Source organism: Embiotoca jacksoni, unplaced genomic scaffold, assembly GCF_022577435.1.
Source record: "Embiotoca jacksoni isolate LCO1_2020_lvr unplaced genomic scaffold, fEmbJac1.0.p SCAF_8, whole genome shotgun sequence".
Classification (NCBI taxonomy): domain Eukaryota; kingdom Metazoa; phylum Chordata; class Actinopteri; family Embiotocidae; genus Embiotoca; species Embiotoca jacksoni.
This window is the reverse complement of record NW_027185436.1, coordinates 5432623-5452500: the sequence shown is the minus strand read 5'-3', so window position 1 is coordinate 5452500 and position 19878 is coordinate 5432623. Positions and strand designations below refer to the sequence as shown.

Sequence of the window (19878 nt, the reverse complement as noted above, 5' to 3'; positions counted from 1 at the left end):
GCCTTTCACCCTGTGTGTGAAAGTAATGTTTCAACCTATTCTTTTCTTTAACAGTCGTGTTTACCTCAGTGCAACCGTCCAGCGTTCATTTACAGTGAGAGGCTCTTTGGGAATCTAATTAGGTTGTGCTGCTTAATCAAAAAATCATAACCTTCTCCTTTAATGTATTCATACTTTTTAACCTTTAAAGTATGAAGTAGACCTACAACACTGTTTTTAGTTTAGTATTAAAGGCTTGTTTCAACTAATTTACAATATGATATATATATATGTATACTATGTGTACATCAGTCTATCCTTTACTGGTATGTACTGTGGCAGACAGGTTTGTTTTTGTTTTTTTTGCAAATGTTATGAAGTATTTGTCTCTGGGATTTCTGCCTTCAAGCCAATACAATATAAATGAATGGGATTTAGTGTAAAACACATCAAAAATTAAATTAAAAAAATTAAACAAACATTTCTCGAAAAGTGTTGCTAAACTTTGCGTGAACATTTGTCCTCCATCTGGTTCTATATATTTTTTCAATATTTAAATTTTTTTGGTAGAAACTGCTTCTATGACAGAAAGAGATAACTGTTAGGATCTGTTTTAATGGACGTGTCACATTTTTGAGTCAGGTTTCTGGCCGGTCAGTGCATGTTTGTCCTGCTACTTTATGATGAGTCCAAAGCTGATGTGTTTTAGAACAGAGATGTCTGTTTTCTTCTGCTTAAACAAGTTCATTGTTGTCTCTTCCAGAGCTCATCTGTGTCACCATCGGCCAGTTTTCGAGCCGGAGAGAAGCACCGGAGTTCAAGCGATTATTCCTCCGACAGCAAGAAACAGAAGACAGATGAAAAGGAGTTGACCTCCACACGCTATGTGAGTGAACTTTTTCTTCATCTTAGTATTCTGAAGAAAAGATAAGGGAAAGTTATGGTTAAATTATTTAGTTATCTTGTGATCTCTTGTGCCATAACTACATTTAGTCTTAATGGAGTCAGAGATCAAATATTCTCCTTTTTAGAGGTACAGTGTATGAAATCCGCTCTTGCTTTTCCCTGTTTTGCACTGTTGCCAATAGAGACACACTGAAACATGACATGGCAAAGTCTAAGTTCAGCTTTTATCCCAGTATAATGCAGTTTATGGCTCTACCTTCGCCAGATGAGCCATTTAGATGCTCCACGGGAAATCCACTTTGACGACTGATGAAAACTGAGAATTTAAAAATAGTTCGTAGTCGTCCTCTATGTTGTTAATTAAGTCCTTGATTCAATCCTTTATTTAATTTAATGGTGTGTTGAATTTGATAAATACACTGATTCTGCTCTGTGTTTTTATAGACAATTAATGTTGGCTGTCAAAAAAAAAAGTTTCTGCCCAACTACTGGACACAGACATTTTCAAGATGTATTTTTTGTAAATAAAACAATTTGTAAGCTGTGTATGCAATTTCTGTACACACTAGACAATTAATTTTTTTTTTTTAAACAGTGTAGTTTAGACTTGTTTAACCAGCAAATAAATCCTTCCAAAATGTTTCCGCCAGAGTAAAACGATGTAAACATCAAATATATTCCCGCTTTGTGTTCATCCCAGGAAAGTGATGGAGAGAAGAGTGATGACAACTTAGTGGTGGATGTCTCCAACGAGGTACTAAGCAGTTTACCAGCATGGCATACTACCTGCTCATGAAAATAAATCCATCATGCTCTGTCTCATCTTTGTCTGTGCTCACCCACCACAGGATCCAGCGTCTCCTCGAGGAAGTCCCGCCCACTCGCCTCGGGAGAACGGATTGGACAAAAGTCGCCTGTTGAAGAAAGATGCGCCCCTGAGTCCTTCCTCCATTGCCTCCTCCAGCAGCACACCTTCATCCAAGTCCAAAGAGATTAATTTGGTGAGTCATTTGGGTAATTATAGCCTTCTGATCTTCTTTTTCATTATTTCTGTAGGGAGTTTTCTATTTTTAGGCATTCAGAAAAATGTAAAAATGATAAGTTATCATTGGAGGTAAGGTATAGAAGGTTTGATATCAAGAAAGGCAAAAAATATAAATTGCATGAAAGATTTAAATATATAATGTGGAATCTGGGGAATTTTATCTTGTGACAATACTTGATTGATTTTTATAGAATATCAATTTTATAAGTCAAACTCATTCACAGGCTTCAAGGTTTCTATATTTAAAAGTTTCTGCTCTGCTGTTAAATTTGGAAATGGTTGGACATCTCCTTTAGCTCAGAAACCCTTCTGTATGTCCACGTGTTTTAGGATTACTTTGCTCTTTTGTGCCGTAGAATGAGAAATCCACGACTCCTGTGTCCAAGTCCAGCACCCCCACCTCCCGCTCTGAAGCCCCCACACCCAGCAGCACCTCCAACCCGGGCCTCAGGCCTGCTCCCAGTAAGCTGTCAGCAGTTGAGACGCTGGGTGAGTAAAATCAGTAAGATAGTATATATGAATCAGTAAGAACGTTCACTGAAGTAGATGTAGTTGAAAAATCATATCAGCAGATCAGAAATACACCTATGACTTGTTAGTTTCATGAGCTGCGCTTAAAAGCCCATTTCCAGACAGAACATCATAATGTTTGAAACTTGCTTCCCGACTGAAGTGTAAAAATGTATCTTCTCAAACACAAGTAGGCATTGTAAACTCAGATGCGGATGTCACAACTTCCTTCTGGGTGGTGTTGTAGCTTCTGGTCTTCGCACGCCGCTGGCAGTGCCCTGCTCGTACCCCGGTCCGTTTGGCATGGTTCCTCACCCGGGTATGAACGGAGAGCTGAGTGGAGCCGGAGCAGCCTACTCCGGCCTGCATAACATCTCCCCACAGATGAGTGCAGTGGCCGCCGCCGCTGTAGCAGCCTACGGACGCACACAAGTGGTACGTACACACACACAGACAAATTAATACTGTGTAAATATTAATACCCACATATTCTGGTCCAAAATCATTTATAAAGACTGGTTAAAAATATGTAACTGCCATCAACAACTTATTTAGGGAAGACAACAACAGCTGGCAGTTATCTTATGTAATTTAACACATAATAGGACCACATTTCCCATAAACCCCGTCTTTTCTAGTAAGACAATTTTGCTCAACCGTCATGTCGTTTGTTTTGACAATAGGAGCAGATGTTGAAGAGCATGCTGACTGTACATGAGGAGTAATTGATAAAGCCAGTTTTCTTTGGAAGACTAACTTTGTGCCTTAATTCCTTCGGCAGAGCTTCCAATGAATATGTTTAATGTGAAGAACTTACAGGAATTTTGTAAAATTGCAAGCTCCTGCAATTGCCGGGATTGGTAGACTTTGCATTAATTATTTTGATTACAAGATTAAGGGACTTATTTAGGATTGTAAATGTGATTTATTACAGCTGTATTTACAACCACTGTGTCACTTGTGTGATCAAATGAAATGAAAAACTATCCAAAAAAAGCAAACAAATGTAAAAATGTCCCAAGAGTGATGGTATTACGTCACTGGGTGGTTGACAAGAGTGTTATTTTTTTCCAACAGAATTAATATGACTTATTGGATGAATGTCTCAGCAGTATTACATCACCATATTTCAGTTGACAAGTGCTGGAATCTGCTTTACACTAAAATATAATCATTTAATTGCAGTTGAAACCACAATAACTTTAGCCACCTTCAACTTGGACATCTTTTTATTTCCAAATCAGTGCTTTCAGACGGGTGACTTTGTAGTTGATAGCACCTATACTTTTTCCTCCCTTTCCCTCCTTTACCGACTTTTACTGAAATACCATTTCAGTCTGAAATGTTTTAGCAGTATTTTATGAGTTTGTTTATTGTTGAAATGCTTGTAAACTTTGTTTCCCTCTCGTGTTCTTTAGGTGGGATTCGATCCTCACCACCACATACGTGTTCCTGGCCTTCCTCCCAACCTGTCGGGCATTCCCGGTGGAAAACCGTATGTTTCCTCTCATTCTCGACTGACACAGTTACACAAAGGAAGTTCACAAAATGAACATGTATTCCCTCTTGCTTGCTTTCACCTCACTCACTCTCTCCTCATCCCTCCACGTGATCCTTGTCTTTCCTCCAGAGCCTACTCCTTTCATGTGAGCGCTGACGGACAAATGCAGCCTGTGCCTTTTCCTCCGGATGCACTGATCGGCCCTGGCATCCCGCGCCACGCTCGACAGATCAATACTCTCAGCCACGGGGAGGTGGTGTGTGCTGTTACCATCAGTAACCCCACGCGTCATGTCTACACTGGCGGCAAAGGCTGCGTCAAGGTGTGGGACATTAGTCACCCGGGCAACAAGACCCCTGTATCCCAACTGGACTGCCTTGTGAGTACCACACACACAGGACAGTGATGCGCTACAAAACATGGTTTTAGAAAAACGCACATTTTCCATTGTTTTACTTGTAATTACTGCTCACAACTCTTTAGTGAGAGTACTGTGTCTGTCACATCAGAACAGAGATAACTACATCCGCTCCTGTCGGCTACTTCCTGATGGTCGAACTCTCATCGTCGGGGGCGAGGCGAGTACTTTGTCGATCTGGGATTTGGCAACACCGACTCCTCGGATCAAAGCGGAGCTGACTTCGTCAGCACCTGCATGTTACGCCCTGGCCATCAGCCCTGACTCCAAAGTCTGCTTCTCCTGCTGCTCCGACGGAAACATCGCTGTCTGGGATCTTCACAACCAGACTCTGGTTAGGTATGCAACTGGGGAGGCAGATTGTTTTTAAGGGTTTGGATTTGTGCTGGACAATAATCCAAATTTATCAACCTGATACAATTAAACTAAAACTAGCCACAGGAGTCAAAGCCATCTAACAGTAAGTTCACACAAGATCTCAGCCATGGTTTTTCAGAGACAAGAAACACTTTTGTTGCTGTTTTTAATTACTGTATTATGTCGAAAATGTTTTTCAGCATCATCTCACAGTGTCACTGATAAATTCTCCCGAGTCTGGCAGGCGGTGTGTTAATCCAACCTAATATCACACCAAATTGTGTCATAGACCGGTCAGTCCACTAGACGATAAAGTAAGGTGCCTTAGGTTTGGGCACCAAACACCGCGTGTTTAGGTTTAGGTAACTTCTGTAGAGGCAATTTACACCCAGTAGTTAACAATGTCGCCTAGATATTTTAAATTGCTTCGAATCAATAAAGCCAATATAATCAAACTATGTTCAATAGTTGTTGTCAGATTGTGGTCACAAGTTACTGCAAATATTTCAGTCAATATTTAGCCTTGCTAAAAAAAATAAAGGGTTTCTGTCCACTGAAACACTAGAGGCCTTTTAATTTGAAATGAGAACAGGAAGAGTTTAATTTGTATTAATGCATAATGCAGTATCTTTAACGGGGCGAATGGTTGCGGATCAAAACGACTTCTCCTCCATTTGGACTTCCTCAATTTTCGTACTTCGTCACACGACTTCCTTATTCGATCCTGGTCATACATGCGTGTACTTTTCACACCCAGCCGAGGCAAAACGTGACACTGACACAGCATCCTCCAGTAGACTGACAGGTGTGTTAAACGTTTGGGTGTCATCCAGAGCTAATTAATCACTTAATCACTACCAATCAACCCATGTTTTATTCTCCAGATGTATTTATGTGCATTTGTCCAAAATTCTTGCAAATTTACCCTCAAACTGGCAAACTGGCAACTCGTGCTTACTTGACTGATGTCAACCTAACTTCAACTGAAAATGTAAAGACACTTTCTTTTCTTTGCCATTTTTCAGAGACGAACATTCATATGCATTCTTTGATTTTGATGAACATTGTCATCAGGTGTTTGGGTCTGTCTCTGTTTTTCTGCAGGCAGTTCCAGGGCCACACTGACGGAGCCAGCTGTATAGACATCTCTAATGACGGGACCAAGCTGTGGACTGGAGGTCTGGATAACACTGTCCGCTCCTGGGACCTGAGAGAGGGACGGCAGCTGCAACAGCACGACTTCACGTCCCAGGTACACAAGGAAGTCACAAACACACATCTGTAGTAGTGCTGAAAAATAATACTCATCAATTATCTCTAACATCAATTATGCAACGTAAACTTGCTCTTGTCACCATGCGTGCTGAATGGCTGCACTGATCATAGTTCAGGTAGCATTATGGTATTAGTTCAGTCCCTCAGTTTGCAGGTGCAAGTTATATGATCTAACAGCTTGATTTTGCACAGATGTCTGTTATTATTTGGTGGGTACGTTAAAGTAAAATGTCACAGATTGATGTAAATGGTGCCTCAAAGGACGAGTCGCTGCCTTTTACAGTTTGTACGATTTCTGTGTCGGGTTTTGATCTATTACAGTAATTTACAAGCTCTGGTCAGAACATTTAACTCACACTAAAGGCCAGACTGAGCTCTGATTTTTGTATTTTTTTGGGCCGGTCCTCAAATACTTTTAACGCTAATAATACTTGCAGTTAGGAAAAGAAAAAAAAAAAAAAAGTTTTTTTCAGGGGTGAAGAGAAAGGCAGCAATAATAGACCATTACTGCAATTTTGCTGAATAGAGCCATTTCACAGCCTCAGTGTGCACACGAGGAGGTGAGTGTGCTTTAAAGAGAGCTCAGAGAGGGCAGGGCAGACAGACAGGGACATGTCCAATACAGTTCTTATGCTTTCCACTAATATCTGGTCTACCCACACTCCTGCTTCCTCCTCACTGCAGCTTCAGCTAAATTAACACCAGCTGTTCAACAGAGAGCATAAATACTATCGTGTTTAACAGGTTTGTCGAGACAGCAGGTGGATTTTGTAAATGGATTTTCCCTTTTTTTTAATTTTTTTTTTTTTTTTTTTTTTTTTTTTTTTTAATAAAAGCTTACAAAATGAGTCACGCACCTCATTTCAAGTGTAACGGCAGTTACACAAAACAATCAATTCAATTTAAATCAAGTCAGTTTTATTTTAAACTAAAATCAAGTGTAAGACAGCTCTAGGTATAGCTAGTGAAAGGTTAAAGTAAAGAGAAATGTTTGAACCTTTCTTTTAAAAGTATTTACTGAGCTAGCTTCCCTGATATGTACAGGTAGTGTGTTCCACAGCTTTGGATAATAACTGATGAAAGCTTCATCTGCTTTACTTGCAGTCTGCAAACAAACCAAAACTTAAGGAGCAACCAAAAACCATGAACATGCAAAAGTATTCCACCATAAAAACTAATGAGGAAGAACAAAATGACAGAAAAGCTCTGAACTCACGGTGTTGAACACAATCCGACAACTGAAAGAGGAAGAGGCAGAGATACAGTCATACAGTGCTGATGTGCTAATGAGATACAAGTGAGCACAAGAAAATGGTGGGGCAGGAATTAAAACAAACAGATGTAAGTGGTGTCTGATTTCAAAGTAAGGGAGCTCATTGACAGCTCCGACATAAGAGATGATCACGTATCATAGTTACATGAACTGTAACAGACATAACCGCCATTAGACCTGTTGAGTTTGTCTGCAGATCTTCTCACTGGGGTACTGTCCAACGGGCGAGTGGCTGGCTGTGGGGATGGAGAACAGTAACGTGGAGGTCCTACATGTCACCAAACCTGACAAGTACCAGCTCCACCTGCATGAAAGCTGTGTGCTGTCGCTCAGATTCGCTCACTGTGGTAAGAGTCAACAAATCCATCGAGATGATTCTGTATTCAGACAAAGGAAATTTAACTGCTGTTTTGTAACTGTAACACACATCAAATGCACATACACGGATACACTCTCATCTATCATTATACCATTTTTTACTTTTATATTGATATTATTGTTTTTGCTGTCATATACATTTTGTTTTATTTGTTTTTCATTATTTGTACGTAGTCATAATATTTATGTATGTAAACTTTGTGTTTTCTATAACTTTGTGAGCTTTTAACATTTTCTAGGTGGCGCCTTCAAATAAGCCCACTGGGTTTTTTGTCTCCTCCTGCTCTGTATAGTATTTGTTATCTTTGTAAATTGTATGCAAGATGAAAGAAAAGCAACAAAAAAAAGAAAAATAAATGAATATAACAGATGTACCAAGTGCTGGGGATGTTGGCTTGGTGAGATAGTTGTTATTTGAAGTAGCCTCCACTTGGAGATGTGTTCAAAGTGTCATGTAGTCTGCCGTCCTCTGCAGGGAAGTGGTTTGTGAGCACAGGCAAAGACAATCTGCTCAACGCATGGAGAACCCCGTACGGAGCCAGCATATTCCAGGTAAGTGGAGGAGCATAAAAAAGGAATATAAACATTGCAGCACGGCCAGGACGTTACAGATTTTATTGAAATATCTGAGAAAGACATTAATCACCTTTCTGTTCACTAAACTACTGAGACAAGATGGTTGATTCAAAAAAGCTAAATATCCAGTTATTGAAATGTACTGAAAGAAGTGGAGCTGTTGAATACAGCAAAGTCCGTGATCTTAAAAAGTAAAAGTGTAGCTACACGCTCGGCTCTCAGTCTGTGACTTTACTGTACATCAAGGACACAAACATTTGAACAAGAAGCCTTTATCGAGGTTTTGAAAAGAAAAAAAACAGGGAGCGAGTGTGCGGCTGCTCTTTGGACCGGACAGGTAATTGAATCTGTCCTCTGTTGTCTCAGATTTACAGACCTCATCTTCTGTTGAACACCTATCGGTCACACGCATGTCATCCTTCTACGCTCTTACTTTTTTTTTTTTTTTTTTTTAACATTTTCTCACATCTTTTATTCCCCATGCAGTCAAAGGAGTCCTCCTCGGTGCTGAGCTGCGATATCTCCATAGATGACAAGTACATTGTGACGGGCTCAGGAGATAAGAAAGCAACCGTCTACGAGGTCATCTACTGAGAGCTGCGTCATTCAAACGAAGGCCGTCCTTCCACCGTGGCCTGAAGTCTCCTTCACCCATGTACAGTTTTTAATGTGTATAAAGTCGATTTGAATGGAGAAAACCAAACACTTTCTTGGACCGTGACCTTTTGACCTCCCGGCTGGTGGTTGACCATGACAAACAAGCAGAACCGAGCACAGAGGTTTTTGTTTCTTCTTTTTAATTTCTCGTGGCTCTTTGTGATCTTGAGGGTGAATGAATATCCGTGTGCGCTGAAGCAGGAGTGGATGGTGTTGCCAGATGAATATGTAACATTAGACACAAGCCTCTAATTTGCTTCTTACCAACTTGTAGACAAGCAGCTGTAACGCAAGTGTCATTATTAACTATTAGTAATTTGGCTGTGTGCTTTGTATATACCCAGAGGCTCAAAACGTATGTAAACTGCCGAAGGTGATGGGTCAATGCTGACTCATTCCTGGACATCTTAAGACCATCCTTCCAGAGAACTCTTGCACAGCCATAACCATCACTAAAAGTGAGCGTGTTAGTTGTGGCAGTAGCGACAAGTTTCTTCTCAAAACTGTTGGCTGTTTTTGTTGTCGTCCGTTCAGAGTCTGCGGCTGACTTTTCTTCACCTCCTGACACCCCGACTGCCCGCCTGAACCATTTCTGTGCTTAATTGCATCTCGCAGACACGTAGCGTTTATTTGTGAGGATGGCTCATTCCTCCAAAGGATGCGGGATAAACTGGAGTAGCAATTATGCACACGTGAATGTGCTTTTTCTCTCTTAAAGCAATTATATGAGGCTTCATTCAAAAACAATGTTGAAACGATTTTATTAAAGCGAGCTCTCAAGGCAATATGCTCATCTTTAATTCGATAATTCTGTGCAGCCTTCATGTGCAGTATGTTATTTCTTCTGTCTACCGAGACCGTTGCGACATTTTCTTTTTGGAATATTTGTCTAAAAAGCCCTCCACATGAAAACATCACAAATTCACGTCATTACAAATGCATGCTGAGTGATGCTTTATGTGGAAAGCATCAACCTACTTAGAAAATGTCGCTTAATATGTCAGAGCTATAGCAACAGCTGACAAACCGACACTACATGAGAACAAGAGGACCGTTGTCCTTCAAGGGACAGTTTGTTAGGAAACGTGCTTTGAGAAGATGAATGAGACACTCGTCTGAAAATAAGGTGGGTTTAGCGTAGTTTAGCTTGGTTTAGCATACCGACTGGGAGCCGAGGTGGCGGTGCCTAAAAACAAAATACGCCTACTGGAAGATCGTCATGTTATCTCTGAGGTTGCCAGGCAAACAGGAGATTAAACAAACAAAATATACCATGCTAAATAGTGAATTTTAGCTGTGCTGAGATGCAGGTTTTTTTGGGGTTTTTTTTAATAATTTTTTTAATGGACAGAGCAAGGCTGGCTGTTTCCCTCCTACATCCAGTCTTTATGCTAAGCTAAACTAACCAGATATAGCTTCATACTTAACAAAGATTGGTGTTCATTTTCTAATATACATCTGGGCAAGAAAGCAAAATTATTTTGAACTATTCCTTTAAATGCCTGCACATTTATTTTCTACCCATGCTCCTTAAATATGTTTGTTTATCTTTGACATCCAGTCTCATTATTCACCTTCTGAGTGCGATGTGAGTTCTTCGTGCCTCTGAGCGTGTGTGTGTGTGTGTGTGTGTGTGTGTGTGTGTGTGTGTGTGTGTGTGTGTGTGTGTGTGTGTGTGTGTGTGTGTGTGTGTGTATGTGTGTGTATGTTTTGACCCTTTGGGCACTGAACAAACAAACTAAGCAGACTGCCCTCAGTGCCCTCACTCCTGATTGACCTTTGCACTTGGTTCTGTCCGTCGGTCTGGACTCCTCTGGATGCTCACAGGACAGATTTCAGTAGACTTTGATTTATCTGTGTTTGGAGGTCAACCACCGCTCCATATTTCCTGCCTGGATTTTACTTTTGGGCATTTATCTGAAAGTGGTCAGCGATATGTTCATGATTCCTGTTGGATTTACTTCTGTTGGCTCGTAACTAAAAAAAAAAAAAAAAAATAACACAGTGCCTTTATGCTGCTACGCTTCTGGCCCCATTTTGTCCTGCTGAGTGTTCATTGAAACACAGAGCTGGAATGTGACTCCTCTATTGGAGAGGTTTTTAAAACTTACTGTTTGTGAGTGTATGTTGTGTAGCATTTAAGTATGGACTTTATTTAATAGCTCAGTTATCAGCAAAGTAACAAACAGTACCCCACATTATCCACTTTGGGTTGAATCAGCTGACCAAATCTCTCTTTTTTGCCTGCCTTGTTGAACACGTAAAATATTCGATTCATTGCCACTGCAGTGTCTGATTAGTTAACAGAAGCTATTTTATTCTTCTCTGTATTTGTTTTCTGTGTTAAAACATTGTTCTTATTTCGACTGTAATTATGTTGCACAGCTACAACATCACTACCATATCACACTAATCTACAGGGAGACATTTGCATCCAAAAACAGCGAATTTGTAGTTATTAGCAGCGATACAAGTCTCTCCTAAATTGTTAGCCTATCCATAACTATCCAAAACTGACGTCAGATATCTTTAGTCTTACTTTAAACAGCCATTTTAAACTTTCTTCTGAAATTTAAATATCAGAAGGCTTATATTTTGTGCCTGAACCCAACCTCTTAGTTTAGCCACTGCCAGTAACCCTTGATAGGTTTTTTTTTTAAGACCACATTTTTGACTGATTTGGAAATGTTCATACAGAGATCTGTAAACAGAGATTAGATGGTTGTAGTTACCAAGTCTGAAAAACAAGGCCAATGCAGAAGTACCATGAAGTGTAATACAACCAAGAGCTCCAAAAAGGTTGGCTCCAAAAAGGCTCTGGCTCCATACACTCCCAATCAACTTCTCTTATGAAATACAATGTCAATACAGTTTTTTCCACAAGTCATTAAGGTTCAAATTTGCTAAAGTCACTCTATCTCATTAGTTTTCTGGCGGTCCAACTAAAAATAATCCCATCATTAATTGGTTATTAGGTCTCGAAAAGCAGTATGTTTCGAGACGTGTCTGTTTCATTGACAGGCCTGTGCAGTGGTGCAGTCAGGTTTATGTTATAGGAGGGTGGGCTGTAATGTCCTTTGAGAGTCAGATTCACCGCTAGCTCGTCGAAGTCTGGTCACTTCTGGGTCCAAAAAAGCAAGATGGCGACCTTCAAAATGCCGAACTCAAGGCTTCAGAACAGTTGTTCCAGAACTAACGTGTGACGCTGTGGTTGGTTGCTGCTTGAAACAGACTGATTTCTCAACGTACATATTTTATCTTTAACTTCCAATTCTAGGTCTGTTTAGAGCAAAAAGGAGGTCAGATTAAGAAAGAAAAGAAGTTAGTACCGAACAGTGGGGAGGTTACCGGTGGATGGAGTCAATACAACTGAGGACAATAAACATGGTATTGTCACATGTTAATGGGATGAAGCCTGTAGCTGATTTCAGTGACTCAGTGTTTCTTTTTCTTTGCTTTCACCTCGACACCCTCTCAGTGATGACTGTCAGAGAACATAACAATGACAAGCATGACCCCTACAGTTTGTTTAATTTTATATCTCTGTGATTGACTCTTCAAACCATTGTGAGAAAAGTGTTCATGTTCAGTATTAACCTGCCTGATATTTCCCTACCTGTCTTATGTTTCGGAAAGGTCCTAACACTTGAAGATACAGTATCGTGGATCCAAAGATTGGAAAAAAGGTCAGTTTTTGAAAGCCTGGGAAACTCTCCTGCAACTATTAACTCATCTCTAAGTTGAGCGTGTCTTTAAACTCTTTGCAGAAAATCAATATACATCAGATCTGTTTTTAAACATCTTGATACTGCCTTGCACTAGAGAGAAATGTTTGTTATTTTTTTTTAATTTAAGTTAAAGGCAAAGAAGAAAACTTAAAGATGGTCAGTACTTTTATGAATTTTCTTTGCAAATTTAATGTGTTTTGGAGTCTGTGCCAAGATTGAGCTTTCAGATTGCAGGGATAGAGATGACACATACACAAGCATGTATGTGACAGTTGAATAAAGTCTCGTAATAACTGCACTGGCGTGAATTTAAGGGGATATTTGACAATGCAGTCATTTCTTTGGGACTAAAAGTCTCATGGTTTTGATATGAGGGAGAACAAATGAAAGAAAATGTACTGTTTGAACATATTTTTTTTATTTTTTTTTGTGGCAGCCACACAGTGACTCTGTACATTCAGCTCATAAAAGTGGTTTGTTTTTTCACAGTGTTTGCCTTATCTTGTGGTTTTTGTCTGAAGTCTGAAACATTTTCATTTGCTGCAGTCAGCTACGCTTTTAAATTAAATGACCATTCATTCACTTTGCTGTCCTCGACTGCTCTGGAATGAGTCATAAAATCTGGCGGCACCTTCTAATACCGTCTCATCCTCTGTCACAAAAAAAACGAATTTACACTTTGGTTGTACTCATGTCAAGAGTCAAAGCTGAATGTTACTCGTTTCATCTGATTGCTACAAGTTAACATGACCTGATACAGAAATGACGTTGTGTACAATAATGATGTGTAGAGCATTTAGCTTGACTGAGCTCATGACGGTATTCTAACTTTACTGTAAACATTTAATTATTCAAGCTTCCAGCAGAAAGAAACTTCCTGTTGCTAGTTGAGCTTTTTTTTTTCCATTCAATACAAAATGCCTTTGCTCTCTTTTTTCTAGTCTGTGGTTGATTTTATTAAATTATTGTGTCGAGTAATTTGTCTGAGCCTCGTTCACTGTTCCAACTAATAACCTTAAAGACTTCCATTTTTAGTCTTCATTTTGTTAAATAATGTAATCAATTAAAATTAAATTACCCAAATTGTAGTTTCATTATAAAACCATCAGAGTGTGACAAATTCATTCTGCATGTCGCAGCAACAACGATTCTGTGTCCAGATGTTGAAGCAGCAAACACTTGGTCTGTATTATATGTTCGGTATCTGGCCAAATGAGAAACGTGGTCACAATCTCTGCTTCTGTTCCTGAGTTTGGCCTAGAATAATAGCCAGAAAATTGTTTTAGCAGAACTTTTTGATATCACAGTGAAGTTGACCTTTGACCTTTCGGTCTTAAAATGTCATCAATTCATTATTTGATCCTATTAGACATTTGTGTGAAACAGTGTCATGATCAGCGCATGAATTCTGAAGTTATGGCCGCAAATGTGTTTTTGTGAGGTCACAGTGACCTTTGACCCCCAAATTTTAATAAGATCGTTTAGACTCCAAGTGGATGTTTGTTTCAGATGTAATGAACATCCCTCCAGGCATTCTAGAGATACTGTGTTCACTAGAATAAGGTTGGATGTGAGGTGACCTTCACCTTTGATCTCTGACTAAAAAGTCGAATCTGTACATCCTTGGGACCAACTGATGTGTTTGTGCCAAATTTCCAAGGATTCCTTCAAAGCCCTCCTGACTGAGATATTTTGTTCACAACAATGACAGGGACAGATAGACATACGGACAGATGTACAACCTGAAAACATAACTCTTCCTGTCACAGCTGTTGCCGGTGCAGAGGTACAACAATGGATGAGCGTGGGTGACAAAAAAAATAACCTACAGTCACAGCAGATACATTCTCTCCAGCACAAATACATGAAATGTTCATGACAGATCACTTGACTCATCCACTGGCCTCCGCAAATGTTATTTCTCGAATTCACACATTTGTGTATGGCAACCTGTTAATGGTCTCATTATCAACCTGCCTCCTTTGTGTACATAAGCAGGGCTCTAGAATGGTTTCCCTGACAGTGTAATATTATGACTACACCAGTAGAACCAGCCACAAGAAGTAAAGCTTATTCTGTAGTGTGCTGGCTCTGCCCTTGAAACAAACTTATAAGAAACAGTCTTGTAGAAAAAATACAACAACAACAGTTTCTAGTTTGTCCTTGGATTAGTTTACTTTTCAGCTCTGGGTTTACCACTAAATCTTCTGATGCAGCCTTCTCTATCGACGCCCTTTTGAACTCCTTAACCTGTCTCAGAATCCTCTCTAAGCAGAAACCAGCTATTTAGGTAGGGTAGGTAGGTAGGTAGGTATATACTTTATTAATCCCCGAGGGGAAATTTTTTCACCACAGCAGCATACATACAGAAGCAATAAGACAATAATAGAAACAATAGAATAAATAATAGAATAGAATAATATAATAATAGAAAAGCAATAAAATAAAATAGCAGTAAATAGCAGTAAAAAATATAAATATAAAATGCACAGTATATACAGTATATATACAGTACATTATATATCTATATATATTATATACAACAAACCAATAAACACAGTCAACATATATATATACATACAGTACAGTATATATCTATATATATAATATACAAGCAACCAAGAAACACAGTCACTGTACTGTGATGGATTTTGCCAGAGGTGAGTTATTGTAAAGTCTTATTGCAGTGGGCAGGAATGATCTCCTGTATCTGTCCTTGTGACATCGGAGCTGGAGGAATCTTTTGGAGAAAGTGCTCCGCTGTCCCTGCAGCAGGTGGTTGAGAGGGTGGACAGGATTATCCAAGATGGACAATAGTTTGTTCAGCGTCCTCCTCTCCACCACCCTTTCCAGACTGTCCAGTTTGTAGCCGATGATGGAGCCGGCCTTCTTAACCAGTTTGTTAAATCTGTTGGTGTCACCGGCTCCAATGCTGCTCCCCCAGCAGACCCCAGCGAAGTACAACAAACCGGCCAAATAATGTCCAAACTGTTTCAGCTAAATCTATAGATTAAGTCTAATAATTAATGAATTATTATTATATATGAGAATAAATCTTCTTTATTCACTGTAAAGTATAGTGGGACAAACTTTGGTTTGACTAATAGTGTATAACAGGAATATCCATAATGTAATCTGAGAGAAATAAGGGTTTGGAGTGTTTCAGTGTGGCATTTTAGTGCAAGCTGACGGGTCAACGCCAGTCTCTGTCTCACCTACCCTTGTGAACGTGCTGTGTTCACGCTGAGCACAGCGCTGGACTGCTAAAGTGGATTAAGTGATCTAAGTGAGGGTTGTGGAGGAGGATGCTCCACCATTACAGTGAATGATACTCCTGTTACAGCTCTCCAACTGACACTTCACGCAGCCAAAAGTGGGAGAGAAGGAGGAAAGGTGGGGATGCAATGTGGGAATGAGACACCCTACTTCAACATTTTATATTAAGAGCACTTGCAGCATGCAAATTGCCCACTTTCCTGTCAGACACAGAAGTTGGATTAAACAAACAGGCCACACAATAGCAAGATGGTGTTAGCTGCCGTGCGCTGCATCATGTTGCTTCTAGATTTGGCTCATAAAGCTGCAAAGATGGCATTCGTTAACTTCATAACAAGACGTTTGGATGTTTACGGTGTGTATGTTCGTGAGCACATTTATCATGCTTCCAAAAGCCTCCCTGATCGTGTTAGTGACAGTCTGCTGGCATAATGTCTGCAAAGTGCCACTTTACAGAGCCATTACAATACTCTACTAACTTCACAGCGCTGTCAGAATCGCTCTTAATTAATTCACTGTTTTACAGCACTGGCTGCTCACTCCGGAGACTCTGGAGGAGGATTAGGGAAGCAGCAGAGTGAATATTTACTGCAGTTCTAAACAAAGTATGTGAAGCGCTCCTTTAGAGCGCAGCTCACTTCAAACCAATTAACAAGACTATGAGTCTACAGACACACGAGCAGCTCTCCGATGTACTTCGGCACAGCAGTTCTTTGAGCTAAATGCTAACATCAGAATAATGATGATGCAAATATGCAGATACTTTGTTAAAAACCAAAAGTAATGAAAACATTTCAAACAACAACAACAAAAAAACACATTATAATGGTGCTATATGCAACTTTAAGATTTCAACAAATTTTATTTGAATTTCTTCTGTGGAAATTTCATAGCAGTTCACCCAATAATGTTTGAATCATTTAAGTCAAAACCAAGAAAAATCAAAACCCCAGAAAAGTCAACCTGACGGTTGCACGAGAGGAAATGTCAGGGGATCATCAAATTCAACTGGCTCTGAGAACCATCTGTGTCTGTACAAAGTTTCATCGTAATCAATAAACTATTGAAGAAGAGAAATATCAGTCTGGACCAAAATGGTGGACCAACCAACTGCCTGCCAGACACTTTCATAACTAGATGTAATAAAAACAAAGAACCTGAAGCTCTTCATTTACAAGTCTCTCAGAACTATAAGTTAGGAGAACTAATCAGTAAAAAAGAAACGCAAATTATTGGAGCAACCAACTTAAAGGAGCAGCGTGCTTTCATGGCATCTTGTGGTTGCAGATTGCAACCAACTGAATATACCTCCTCTCACCCTCCTCTTCCAAACATGGGTCATGAAACACACAAAGAATTTGAATGTCCCTCTCTAGAACCAGTGTTGAGTTTGTCCCTAAAGGGCTACTGTAGAAACATGGCAGTAGGACCCTGTTCCCTGTGTAGATGAGAAGGTCTTTTTGTAAAGGTAAAGATTTTTCAGGTGATTATACATAAATGAAAACATAACTCTGAATGTGTTATTCCATTTCTGCCAATTGGTCCATCCAAACTTCTCACACTGAATCTTTAAACCATGTTAGATCCAAATACATCATTGAGTAATATTCTCTCAAGATGATCTCGTTGAAACATTTTGCCATCTATATGTCGATTAAACTGTATGAACTGGGACGGCACCAGGATTTCTTTCTATTTTTTAACCAAACCTCAACACCTGGTGAGAGGATCGGGGAGGTGAGTGAACAATAATGTTCCCATCCAGTGGCTACAGTGTTCCTGTACATGAGCGGAGCCTAAAACTATTTGTCATTCTTTTAATGGGATACACAAAATCCCAGATGACAGCGGTGAACATACTGCAGAGTCGTTTTTTTCCCACCAGAAGATATGTCGTGCACAAAGGACAGGTCTACCTCCAGAAGAGTTCACTAAACACTGAGCATCGATGAATTGCTATAGCATGTGGTGAAAAATAATGGGCAGCTTAAGGTCTTTAGTGCACATAAGTAGCTGTAAACATGAGCACCCTGCAGGCAACTTAATAGTAATAACTCCTGACAAATACAAACAATTACCCTTTCACTCAGGATCAGACAAACTCAGTTGGTAATAAAGGTCCATAAATAAATAACTAAGAAGGAAGACAATAACCTTGTGCGAAATTTTATAGCCTGGCATTGAAAAAGTCCTGGCATAATGCCAGAAACTCTGCCCACCTAATAACCAAAAATATTAAAACAAACAAAAAAAAAATCTAAAATGATGCTCCCCATAGTGCAGAAAGGAAGCTGATACCTGGGAAAGAAATTAATATGAGTGGATATTCTTTGGTATTTGAAGGGACAGGTTCAAATATGCCATGTACTCATGATGTATTTTAGTCTATTTATAACGGGATTATATCACAGCTATAAGGCTTATGGCATTCTCTTTTATGGCCCTGTATTGCATTTAAGAAAATCTGTACTTGTCATATCTGACTTACAAATTTTCATCTCTCATTTTTCACCTCGCCCGTACCATCACATCATCTGTGAAAGAGATTGGATGAAGGTGCATGAGAGGGAGCACGTCCATCAGCTTATCTGCTGAAGTCAATTTGACAGTGATCCTGTAATGAGATGAAAGATTTGTAAGGAGCTTTATACTTTGGAGTGATTCAAAGGGACATTTCCTCGCAACAGCTGATGCTGCTAACAATTTCCTGCCCTGTTACAGGGTGGACTGATGATTAATTCATGTCTCCACCATCTTAACGAGGCTGTGCCCGTTAGTGGGCGGGTGGGGGTGGGGTGGGGGGTGGGGGGCGCACTCTGCAGCGCTTTGATATTCTACATTCAAGGCCGTGTCACACATTAATGACTTCTTTGAGCTGTGAAACGAGCATCATTATCTCTCTCCAAAAAGGGAAGGATGAGAGATTTCAGCTCGGCTTGTATAAAGACAGGGCATGAATCAGTCAGTGTGTGTGTGTGTGTGTGTGTGTGTGTGTGTGTGTGTGTGTGTGTGTGTGTGTGTGTGTGTGACTGAGTAAGTGATTGAATGACATTTAAACTCTGCAAGCTGCACCTGAGAGAGAAGATGGAGCAGGCAACAAACCAACAATTAATTTAGGTTGAAAGTTATTTTTGAACTGAGTTAACTTTTCTTCTTCTTGAAGGACGTACACTGAAGCGGACATGTGTTCCTTCACCTGATCTGACCTCCTTCGTGTTGTGACCCTTACAGGAAAAAAAAAAGAGAGTTTCCCACGTTGTCCACGTGTGATCACACGTATGACACATGTTTACCACATGTTGCAACAAATGATAACATAGTGAAAATAAGTGGAAAAGTTTCACATGGGAATATACATGGGCTTCAGACATTACACCATGAAAATGTGTCCCGTGGGCAAAATACATGTTTCACGTGCACAATCACATGTCACATTGGTTTTTACATGTGAAATTCATGTGTTTTTTCTGTAAGGGGAAGAACAGATTGTAGCTACTTAAGAAACCTTCCCATTATTCCTGTTGTACTTGATGCAAGACTTTTCTGGCTTTTTTTTACAGCAATTATTTTCATGGCAGGAACAGTTCAAATTTGATTTTGCCAGAGCTACATTTTTACTGCTATCAAGTGCATTCATGTTTATGTGCGAAAAAGTAGAAACACATGTTGAGTACATTTAAAACAAAGGCTTGGCACTTGTTGGAAGTTTTTCAGTGCCGGTGATGATTTTCTGATTACTCCACCCGTGAGTATTGAAAATGACCGGGCAATTTAGAGGGATTGTCATTTATGTATTTATGTTCTCAGGACCACTGCGGTGATTCCTCAGTGTTTCTTCAAGAGAAACGATCAGGTCATTTTTTTTTTTAATTTGTCATGTACTTTGACTTATGGCAGACTAGCTGCAAATTTAAAACAAAAATATAACTAATAAAAATAAACAAATAAGAATATTCTAGATGAATTCCAAAAATATAATTACCAAAGGATGCCCTGTTT

The 19878-nt window shown here is 39.7% G+C and overlaps 1 protein-coding gene across 4 annotated transcripts in view; it reads left to right on the top strand.

The window, feature by feature from the left end:
* The window catches only part of LOC138191532 (transducin-like enhancer protein 4), a 39993-nt gene extending 26412 nt beyond the window's left edge, over positions 1–13581 (top strand). For all 4 annotated transcript variants that reach the window (XM_069138406.1, XM_069138407.1, XM_069138405.1 and 1 more), the window contains 12 exons: positions 743–865; positions 1586–1639; positions 1734–1886; positions 2287–2419; positions 2688–2875; positions 3859–3935; positions 4071–4320; positions 4451–4698; positions 5821–5968; positions 7461–7611; positions 8118–8194; positions 8705–13581. In XM_069138406.1, the coding sequence (XP_068994507.1) occupies positions 743–865; positions 1586–1639; positions 1734–1886; positions 2287–2419; positions 2688–2875; positions 3859–3935; positions 4071–4320; positions 4451–4698; positions 5821–5968; positions 7461–7611; positions 8118–8194; positions 8705–8812 (1710 nt within the window). In that variant the 3' untranslated portion in view covers positions 8813–13581. The remainder of the gene's footprint in view (positions 1–742; positions 866–1585; positions 1640–1733; positions 1887–2286; positions 2420–2687; positions 2876–3858; positions 3936–4070; positions 4321–4450; positions 4699–5820; positions 5969–7460; positions 7612–8117; positions 8195–8704) is intronic.
* Positions 13582–19878: the final 6297 nt, after the last annotated feature.